The 11,389-nt window shown below is 41.8% G+C and overlaps 1 protein-coding gene across 1 annotated transcript; it reads right to left on the bottom strand.

The window, feature by feature from the left end:
- Nucleotides 1–755: 755 nt before the first annotated feature.
- LOC139982361 (E3 ubiquitin-protein ligase RING2-A-like) lies at nt 756–8,464 on the bottom strand. Its single transcript, XM_071995106.1, has 9 exons — nt 8,342–8,464; nt 7,993–8,026; nt 6,934–7,129; nt 5,562–5,685; nt 4,841–4,945; nt 4,161–4,406; nt 3,243–3,384; nt 2,381–2,475; nt 756–1,813 (listed from the first exon to the last, which is right to left on the bottom strand). Exons 1-9 carry the CDS (start codon nt 8,354–8,356, stop codon nt 1,721–1,723), a joined length of 1,050 nt encoding a protein of 349 aa, XP_071851207.1. The 5' UTR covers nt 8,357–8,464; the 3' UTR covers nt 756–1,720.
- Between the last annotated feature and the right edge of the window lie 2,925 nt (nt 8,465–11,389).

Raw genomic sequence — 11,389 nt, 5'->3', positions numbered from 1 at the left:
TTGCAGGTTCGAGTCCTGCCAGGATTTTTGCGTTGTGTCCTTGGGCAAGGCACTTTATCTCCATTGCCTCCCTTCACCCAGGTGTATAAATGGGGACTTGCGAGGTAACTTGTAAATAAAGTTGCGTGCGCCGGTTTGTGGCTGCACCCTATGGGAAGTCCCCCGGGGGACACGTGGCTATGGTGCACTGTTGTGCCCCAGGAGAGATTGATTGAATTGTGCACACTTTGGTGTGTACAGTAGGTGTGATAAGTTACCAATGACCAGATTAAGTTAATAAATAATAATAAATTACCATGTTTTGCTGCATTATTTTGCAATTCTCTTTCTTACAAAGGTTCACATCGAAATCTGAAAGATTTTTAAAAAATATGAAGAACTCAAAATGACGACAATTTTCTTTTTCTAAAAGAATGGACTTTAGCTGTATTTCACATCCGGTTGACGATAGAGAAAATAACATGTTGGAGAACAGAATAGGACAACATTCCTCCCAAACATTCAGTAACTTTAACTTCATAAACTTCACTCATTAACTTTGGTTTCATTAACTTCACTCATTAACTTTGTCTACTTTAACTTCATTCATTAACTTTGTCTTCATTAACTTCATTCATTAACTTTGTCTTCATTAACTTCACTCATTAACTTTGTCTTCATTTACTTCAATCATTAACTTTGTCTTCTGCTCTTTAAGTATATGTGAAGGATCCACTTTCACTTTTAGGAAGATGGCACAAAACTTAAGGAATCTATTTTATGTTAACATGACAATATCGACCATTTCACATCAGTCATATTTTCAACTGCTATTTAATTTTCGATTGTCTTATACTGTCTTTGTAAAAGTGAAGTGTAAACATTCCGCTCTAGGTAGACCATCCTCGGACTCCTAGAAACTGTAGGGGAAAAGTTAAAGTTTGCGAGACATAATTCAGTATTCACCAGATTCTGCATTGTGACCTACTCGTTAACATTGAGATGTCCTTTGCTGTCTTGCTTAAAGCCACATCTCTACTGTGTGTAATCATCAGTTCAACCAAGACAGCTGTGGACAAGTTTTCAGTGCCCCCACAATCTAGCAGGACGTTTATTTACAGACTTTAAAAAGTTTGTCTTGCCGAGACGAATTATCAAAGAGTCCCATGCCATCCATGGTTGGTTGCCATTTTCCAAAGTCCCAATTCCGCTGAAATGGGTAGAACTACACCCTAGGGGACTGGTAGGGATGTTATCTAACTGCCGGAGGTAGTAACCCAATCTAAATGGGTTCATACAGACATCTTTAATGTCCTCAAGGCTAGGTTTTAACATACTCAAAGCTAGATCACAACCAACGTAGCAAAACCAGTACCACAGGGGGTTACCTCTGCTTACGTTGTCCTAGCATTGTCATCTCATCAAAGTTGAGTGGAACAGCCTGAAGATTGCAACATCCAAAGGTCATCATGCAAGCAACAAACTCAAACCATTCTTTCCTCTTATAAGGTCGTCTTCTCATAAATATGCATGAACAAAGTATTCATCTCAACAACTGGCCTGGCAGCATGAATATTCATGACTTCTTGACAGGGCCTCGTCTTCTTTATACTCTGGTTCAGTTAAAACATGTGCATCGTAAGGGACTGTTCTATCGTCCTGAGCCGGCAAATCGGGTTATGAGGTCACGACTGGCGGTCACTGAATATTCATGATGATAGGTAGAAACTGAAGGAAAACCTCATTGTTTCGGCTGATAGAACAACTCCAACGGTTTGGCAACTTTCCAGTGGTTTTCGTTGACCTGTTCGAGGGTTGTGTTACCGGGGAGTTCCTGCAAGGAAACAGATATAATCATTAAACTACAGAGAACAGAAGAATAAAGAACAGACAGGGGGAGGGTTTGGTGTGGGAGGGAAATGTAGGGTTAGGAGAGAAGAATTTCTCATCATGGAACCTGGTGTGAGGAGCACCCCAATCTCTGTGATTGCAACACAGCTCTGAGTACAACGAGAAACAGTACCACTGATGTCAGTGTTACTTCACCTCCGGTTCAGAATCTTGTAGCAAGTGGCTTGACAAAGGAACCATTTTAACCATTATCTATTAACCTGGTTAAATCTTTCCAAATTTCTCTATGTACCTACATCCACGGTTTTTGGCTTTACCTCCATTAGAACACGAACACGCAATGTTTTAATTTTTCGGTCAGGATTTTAAATAAGAGAGAATCTACTGATATTCTAGTAAACACTTTCCCTGCTCTCATCCTGCCCACCCTTCATTTCAGTTCTATCAACTTTTGAAACTTTTTTTTGCCTTAAGCATTATAAGTAACCGAGAAGCAATATATTTCCACTGATATTAAGCCACAAGTTCACACATAACAGATCTCACTCACCACAAGTTGCCCTCCTTGGGTCGCCACTGAGATACTGAAGTCTGCACTGCCCTCTACAGACTTCTGACTGCTGCCACTTGCTGACGAGGTGTTGGCTGTGAAGAGGATGATAAACATCAAACAAGTAAACGCTGCGCCGTTTCTAAGAAATCTCTGCATCCAATTCCCACGACATACACAAAACCTTCTCGCTCTATATTTTACTCCGGTGAAAAGTCAACAAAACTGCCCGACTTGAACAAAGTTTGACAAGCTACCTAGGTTTACGAGTTCTGTTGGAAAGTATGACGTCACAGTAACTCAAGAGGTGTTCATACTGTCAGTACAAGTGCTCTGAAGCATGATATGAGAGGACAGTATAGAGTTGAATTAGCATTGCAATCAGAGGTGAGGAACTGTTCATACTGTCAGTACGACTGCTTTGAAGCATGGTAGGCGATAACAGTATAGAGTGGTATTAGCATTAGAATCGAGAAAGGTTAGGAACTGTCCATACTGTTTTTATGAGAGCTTTGAAGCATGATATGAGAGGACAGTATAGAGTGGTATTAGCATTAGAATCAGATAGATGTTAGGAACTGTCCATACTGTCAGTACATGTGCTTTGAAGCATGGTAGGAGATAACAGTATACAGTGGTATTAGCATTAGAATCGAGAAAGGTTAGGAACTGTCCATACTGTTAGTACCAGTGCTTTGAAGCATGGTAGGAGAAGACAGTATAGAGTGGTACTAGCATTAGAATCAGATAAAGGGCTCATTCACTAACTGTAGGAAAATTGTCAATATTTGAAGGAAAACTGTCCGTTCTCTGTTAAAGGGAAAGACTTCTTTTCCTGAATCGACAAGTAGATTATAATCACCGTTGGCTTCAAGAGATGCCCTTATGGCTAGGTATTTAGCAAGGTGGTCTATCCATGCATGGGTCGGAGTTTTCAGGTACCGCACGGGGAGATGAGATGTATCTGTCTGAGCTGGATGAGGCCGGAAAACAAGCTCAACCTCCTGGAGACATAACAAAATACAATGGTGCGAAAACTTTTACGGTTCAAATGTGTTAAAATGACTGTCATTCAAAGAAGCGGTGGGTTGGGGGGGGGGGGAGACATTTATAAAGGAAGTTTAACCCCAATTTTACATCTTTAATGGAAATAGTTTCTGCATTATTTCTCTCCTTATATCCCTTTTATACATTTTGCACATGTAAAAGATAATTTCACTGATATTTTAGTCATCTTTTAGTCATCATATCATCACATCATTTTAGTTGTCATATCATTTTCCAATGTCACAGTCTTACAACCACTTGAATTAGGACCGAGGGTTACAAAGGCACCTTGCACAAAAGTCTAAGCTGGTGTCAATCGGATCACTCGAGCTCTGTGATGAACTAATCATCTTCCATCTCCCCACCCTTTTTTCTTCACTATTTTCTGTCTTTGTCCTTCTGCAGTTTATTCCCTACCCTCTTCCCTTAATCCTCTCTTTGTCCCCCACTGTTTATCTTCTACCTATCCTTTTTTTCCTGTTGGTTTCTTCCTTCTCTCCATCCCTTGTCTACTAATCCACTTACATCTATCTCTTCGTGCTCACCATGCTCATTAACCTGTCTGTATTCTGTGCGTGTTTTTGTCCCTTCTGCTACCGTTACTTATCATTCAGCCATTCGAAACGTCACACCCTCTTACTTTTACACATTCTCTTACACAGGCTCTTTAGTGGATAAGCAGTTTGCTAACAGTTTCGTTTTATTTTGATGAACTAATCCAGTTTAATCTTACACTCGGTATTTCCATGGCCTCCGGGGGTTCTGATGGCTCCCCCAGGTGGGGTCCAACCTCTGGACTGCTTGCTTCACCGGGGATATTTCGGGGGGGTCTCTTCACTTCTGTCCTCGAGGGTCCCACCTCACTGGGCCCTGTGGGTATTTCGGAGACAGGAGGCACTGGTAAGGGAATTGGTGGTTGTTCATCCATGGCTTCAGCTGTCTCCTCGGTTGGATCGGACATTACTGGGTGGTGTTTTCTCTGAGAGAACAAGGAAAGAAAAGGTTTCCCACTGCACCACATTTCTCAACATTTTTGGGGTAAATTAAAAAAAAAGAGGATATTTTAGTACATTCTCCGAGAATGGAACAAGAACAAAACTTGCATCAAACAACCATTTTGACGGACAGGTTGCTAGAAAACTTTAAAAAAAATTGTAGCTCATTATATTTCTGCATAAGTGACAAATTAAAAAGTTAAAGTAAATATTGAAATTTAAATAATATCCAAATTCAACCAAAACTCACCAAGCACCCAACCCCCCTCCCCCTCACCCAATAAGTATTATCTCCTCTGTAAAGAAACATCCCAACCCCTCTCCCCTTTCCCACTCCCCCAATAACTATTATCTCCTCTGTAAAGAAACATCCCACGCCCCCCCCCTCCTTGCCCTTCGGTAAATTAGGGTGACTCACTACTCTTTGCTGTCTGCTTAGAGCCTGTTGTTTCATCCCTTCTTCGATGCTATTAGCCAAGGCTTGTGTGGAATGGTGCTTTGCCAACTTCTCCAAAACCCTTTCCTGCGGACAAGAGAGAAAACTCAATTCACCGGTAGAAAAGTAGCCTGAATACCGCTCGCAAAGAAATTTATCATCGACATATAAATTTCGCAACATAGAGCTCTTTGAAAAGGTCTTTCGTAAGTGACAAATTTTGAAGTGGAGAATGAAAATAAATAATTTTTAATTTAATTTTTAATTTTCAGGTTTACAGTCTTGTTTCAGGGCCAAGGCCTTCTCACACGACTTTACAACTTAACCCTGGTCATTGGTAACATGTCACACCAACACACCAAAGTGTGCACAATCCAATCAATCTCTCCTGGGGCACCACATTGCACCACAACCACGTGTCCCTGGAGGACTTCCCATAGGGTGCAGCCACAAACCGGCGCAAACAACTATATTAACAAGTTACCTTGCAAGTCCCCATTTAGACACCTGGGTGAAGAGAGGCAATGGAGACAAAGCGCCTTGCCCAAGGACAGAACGTAATGATCTGGCCAGGGCTCGAACCTGTAACCCTTAGATCACAAATCCACTGCCTTAACCACTTGACTACATCGCCCTCACATACATCCTTGGGCATTATTAGAATCTGGCTAAACTTTCATACAAACTTGGATATATACATTACCTGGTGGGCTTCATACTCATCCCTGCTAGGGTAGATTTTGGAGATAAGAGCATCAAAGTTTGGATCTGGCCGCAAGGATCTCTTGGACACAAGTTTCTTCCTACAGGTGGGACATTCCTTGTTTCTGTCAAAGGGAACCAAACACAGAAAAAAATCATTGTTTTTAAATATTTCGGGGGGGGGGGGGGCGGGGGAAAAGATGGTCCCAGATGATATAAAAGACATGAACTTGACCAGCATTGCTAACCAACGTACATTTTGAAATGATGCAATTACACATTCAACCACATAACACACAAATACTGCGGATGATGTTCCTTTCAAATTTTCTACATCGTTAACTCAGTGTACAATGCTCTCGTTTGTGAACTTATAGAAAGTGAAAGCAAAGGATACACCCATTCACCAGAATTAGTGGATATATATCTATAGAGTTGCGACTTACGACTTATATATATATAGTGATACAATACAAAGAATATATCCACTCTCACCTGTGATATTATTAAAGCGCATTTTGTTGAACTTGTAAATGAGTAAGGCTTCATTGCAAGGACGTATCCTATTGCAACAGCATTCACATGAACGAAGGGACAACCTTCCTTTTTCAGATATGTCCTTCACAAATGAGAACATTTCATGTGGATATATCCTAGTGCGGGATTGGGTAACTGGGGGAGCCTGTTGTTTTAGGAGTTCCATGTATATATTAAATAGAAATATATATATATATATATATATATATATATATATATAATGAGGCAGGGGAAATGTTGAGCACCATTCTCTTTTTAATACTTGCTCTCTACATTCATTAATGGATTCAGGTTAGTTGATGACGGTCTTGATAGAACATTCATTTTCTCTTTGATAGTTTTGGAACAAACTGACAATTAAGGTTAATCTAAACAACAGTAAATTTAAAGGATGGCATGTGATAAAGTTATCAAATGTTTGACGACTATTCATCCAGTGGCTAGCATGTTATTCACATGGTAGTTGGATGAATAAAGGGGTATTGCAATCACCACTCACTCAGCCCACATTTAATGAGGGAATTCACCATCTTCGCCTTCCACAGTCGAATAAATGAAGACCAAACACTTATACTACCTCCCCCCACCCCCACCACCCACCGCCACCCCCCTGGGCAAACAAACTAGCAAACAAATCATGATCTTCTTTCATCAGCCAAAACCTTTGAGGGGTACTGCACAATGTTATTATTTGTACTAGACTATGGACTAAAATGGGTGGTTTATAAAGATTGTCATCTTAAAAGTTGAAATAAACAATTTAATCAACTTTTGTGACGTTGATTTTTCTTTTATGTCACCGTGCATTAACGGCAGCTTTTTTAGCGGATCCTTACCCACTTCTAAGAGCTGTGATGATACATTCCTGACAGAATCGGTGAAGACATTCCTTGGTCGTGTACGTCATTTTCAGCATGTCCAAACATATCGGACACATGAGCTCGCTGTGAAGGCTTCGAGGTGACACCGCTATCTCTGTATCGTCTGTGATTGCTTCCTGCGGAGTACGGTGTAGCTCGTACAAGCTCAACTCTGTCATGCAAATTTTCACAAAAGAAACTTTACATTAAGACACACCTTCACTCACAAGGGCAAAATTCTGTGTAATTATACATTTACTTCCTGGATGATTTCATACAAAAGTTTCAAAGATAATGGTGGGTCACAAGATATTTCGAGATCTGGCAGATTGCCTGAGTTCTGGGTGGCGCTATACAATTAATGCAACAACCATAACAATGTTGATATAAGGGTTCCTGGAATGACCGTCAAATCCAATTAAAACAAAACAACTGCTCTATTAAGGTTAGCTTTTTTAGAGGATGCAAACTGTAAACATTTCATATATTACCAGACAGCATAGTAGGATGATTTATTAACCTAGTACTGAGGGAATATTAAGAGCAAATGTTCTTCGGTAATGAAGAATCTTCCCGATGTGTACACTGTTAATAGCCTAGATCTATCATCCACCTTCAGACAGGATGTTTAACCGATGGTTTTATCAAATTCTGCCAGAAATAGAAAGAATGAGCCTAGCCTACTGTACATACTTTTATGCCTAGAAGTAATGCAATCTTACAGGTTGGTAGTCAAAACTGCTTGAGGCAAGAAAAAATATTTCCCCAAGTTTATAGTATCTGCTTGTTTTGGGGTGAAGTCATTCATAAAAGTGTCCCATAGGCCATAATGCTGGTGTTTCTAGGATGGAATATTCCAACCATTTGACAGAAAAGCCTAGCCTATAGTAACCTCCATCCAAGCAGTTTATTTCCCAACCTTTGGAACTACAGGTTTCCTTCTATTTAGGTGGAATTTGGTAAAACCATTGGCTAAATCACATACATAGGCCTAGCTGAAGGATAGAACTGAACCACTGAGCAAAATCAACTTACCCCATGTTTTGCTCGGCTGTGCGTTACCACCAGACTGTAAAATAAAGAGAATTTAAAATGTTAGGTTTAGTTTTCTTGGGCAGTATTAACTATTTTCAACGTTAGGCATAACAACCAACGAGTGAAACTCAACATAGGCTAGTCTTAACTTGGGTTAGGCTACACAATACACTATCTATAGCTGCAACGCACACTTTAGAAAAAAGTAAGCCATAACCACACCAAAAGTAGCCTAGGCTACTCATAGATCATGAAACAGACTTGAACAATTTATTCGTTCAGCAGAAAATAACCGTCAAACGTAGATCCGTATTAGAATGGAAACAAGAAGGGCGGATTAAACCTTTACCTGTACGGCTGCCATTGCGAGGCTGTTGTTAGTGTTAGACGGTACTCGATCGTGAATTGAAGTGTATTGCTTTACTATAGTAAGACTGTCCTAGTTGAAAGCGTAGGCTAACATAGTTCCTATGTATTGTTTACAGTGTAGCCCTATCGTTCATCACCAGAATATTCTCTGCTCATAGAAAGAAAATAGCGCCGCTACTTTGTCGCACGGTCGTGACTGAATATAGGATAATGAGCATTTTTTTCGTTACGAAAGAATAAAATGTTTTTTTTTTTTTCAAGCAAATAACGAGTACGTTACCGGAAGTGGTTCTGCTGTAGAAAAGACTGCCCCAAAATGAGTAACATTTTCGTTAGACAATAGCATTGCCGCGTAATTAGGTTGTATTTTTATTCTTTGGCCTGTAAAGATTATAGCATATGTACTGACTACGACTTTTCTTGAAGTCATCATGCGGGAGTAAAGACAATATGATTTTTGTCCGAAATGGCGACTTTTCTGTAATAGATGACAAACTTGCCCAATAAAACCCATGCCTTGTTCATTATGCTGAGTAAAAAGAACCACACATAGTGACTTGTAATTGTTTTTCTCATTATGTGACCAAAAAAAATACTATGGCAGGAGTGATGCTGCATAAAAAGTTAGTGAATAATATCCTTTTTGGGCGGTCCATAGTTATACAGTAAAAGCGACAGCAGAAACTATCACGCAGTGGCCAGCGGCGGAACCGGGGGGGGGGGCTTTGGGGCGGGGGGGGGGGGGCTCAGTCCCCCAATGAAAAAGTTGAGGGGGAAATGCATGATTAGCCCCCCAATATTTAATTATTAATTATTTAATTATGGCATTTAGTTGCAAGTAGTAACTTACTACACTCAAAACGTCTTTGCGAGTACACTACGAGTAATATCTACTCTCTGAAACACCATCGAATATACAAATAACAATGTTTTTACAGATTTTTACGTGCAATCTGAGAAATTGCAGGCTTGAGACCCATATTTTAGGGCTAGGTATTCGCAGCATGAAACTCTCGGGAAGTGCCGTTTCTGGCCATCTGGGGGTTTGAAATACCCAAAATTTTCTTCTACGCTACGCGCCAACCGATGGTGGCGCTCCGCTTAGATAGTCTCCACACATAAGCCCCTCCAATAATTTTCCGTTCCGCCGCGCCTGCTATAATGCCGGCGTCACTGTCCCGAACTTGGCACCATATAGCCACACGATGAAGAAAATGTTCAAATTCGGCTCTGATCGTAAAAACATCGGGCATTCGTGACAGCATCTTAAGCCATCGTATGACCGCCGGTTGATTTTTTTCAGGCTCCGGCAGCAACTTCGTGAGTGTTGGCAAAATCTTTGGCATGCCAAAAACTTGCCGGACGACCTTGCCATGATTCATTTCGTGATGAATTCGTGGGTCCATTTTGCCCTTCGTAAGGTCATCGTGAGGGCATCTTATCAAATGGTGTCATCTTCGTTTTTACTTCGTATGATCAACGGTGCCATCGGGCACGTGCACCTCACGAAGACAATACGAAGGAAGCAAGAAGCTGCCCGATTGTCTTATGAAGGCAGCAGGACTACGTGAAGCCCTCGCAATGCCGTCGAGTAACCATCGTATTATAGTACGATGATATCGAGATGGGACCACGGTGTCGGCGAAGACAACCGAAATTGAGAACCTCAAGTGTTTCCCAGGTGTCATTGTAACGTGGACATATAAAGGCCAGCCTCAAAGGCCAATCACAATTCAGTTCCTGCAGAATGGCATACTGTGGTGATGAGGCAACCAGGAAAAGAAGGCAGAAGCACTCCTTCTTTTGGTGCACCTCAGAGAGCATGATGAGCAACTCTTACAGGCCCAGAACTTCCTCTTACAGGTAAACATTGTCTTAGTTCACTTTGTCATTTCAATGTACTTATCTTGTTTTGCTCTCTTTTTTTTTCCAGGGTAGGGGCAACCCGAGGTGAAGGAGGAAACCGATGTCTATATGGGTTAGGAAATGGCTATCTGACAAAAGAAGAGAACGCTATGGCCAATATAGCACTCTACTAAATGAGCTGAAGACAGGAGATGAAAAAGCCTACTACAACTACAAAAGACTTCCCAGAGGCCTCTACGATGAGGTCTTGCGAAGGGTAGAAGGCAGAATAAGAAGGACACATGGTACAGAAAGTCTCTACCTCCTGGTCTCAAGCTGTCCATCACCCCTCTACGACACCTGACCTGCGATGATAATTATCCAAGCCTGTCCTACAACTTCAGAGTTGCTCCAAACACCATCTCCCTCATCATTAATGAAGTTTGTGATGCCATCAAAGCCGAATTTGCTGCTGAAGTGATCCAGTGTCCTACTAAACCGGAAGAGTGGACCGCCATTGCCGAGCAGTTTCAGAAGAGATGGGAATTTCCACACTGCTGTGGTGCTCTGGATGGCAAGCATGTGGCGGTCCCCTGTCCTTAGAATACTGGCTTTGTGTACATAAATTACAAGGGCTTCCTCTCCATTGTCCGCATGGCCCTGGTCGACGCAGACTACAAGATTCTCTGGATTGATGTCGGCTCTGATGGTTCCAGCAACGAAGTCAGTATCTACAATGGGTCAGAACTGAAGGAAGGCCTGGAGAGCCCGAACAACATCTTCAATCTCACTAAAGAGAAGTTCCTGTCCCGTGGGTTTAGATATTGGCGGAGGCTGTCCTGGGTCACATTGTGCTGGGACTGCTGAACTGGAAGAGGAGGCGGAGGAGGGCTCTGGACTGGCTGCTGGGGTGTTACCTGCCAAGGACCTCTGGTTTTTTGCTCAGGAGGCTGAGAAGGAAGTTGGACGAATGCAGCCTGGCGAGGAGAAGGTTCGTAGCCCTGAGTAGAAGTGTTAGCTGGTTGGAGGGTATGGTACTGCTGATGTTGCTGTTCTAAGTTGTACTGCTGGTTCGCCTGCTCTACGTAGCCACACTCCTTGGATCTCGACACTGATGCCGGAGGTGGCTTCATAGGCCACTGTCTGGGACCTGGCTGGAACTCTGCTGACGGTAAAGAGGTAG

The sequence above is a fragment of the Apostichopus japonicus genome, chromosome 16 (genome assembly GCF_037975245.1).
Source record: "Apostichopus japonicus isolate 1M-3 chromosome 16, ASM3797524v1, whole genome shotgun sequence".
Lineage (NCBI taxonomy): Eukaryota > Metazoa > Echinodermata > Holothuroidea > Aspidochirotida > Stichopodidae > Apostichopus > Apostichopus japonicus.
Note: the sequence above shows the minus strand (reverse complement) of the source record. Positions and strands in the feature narration are given on the sequence as shown.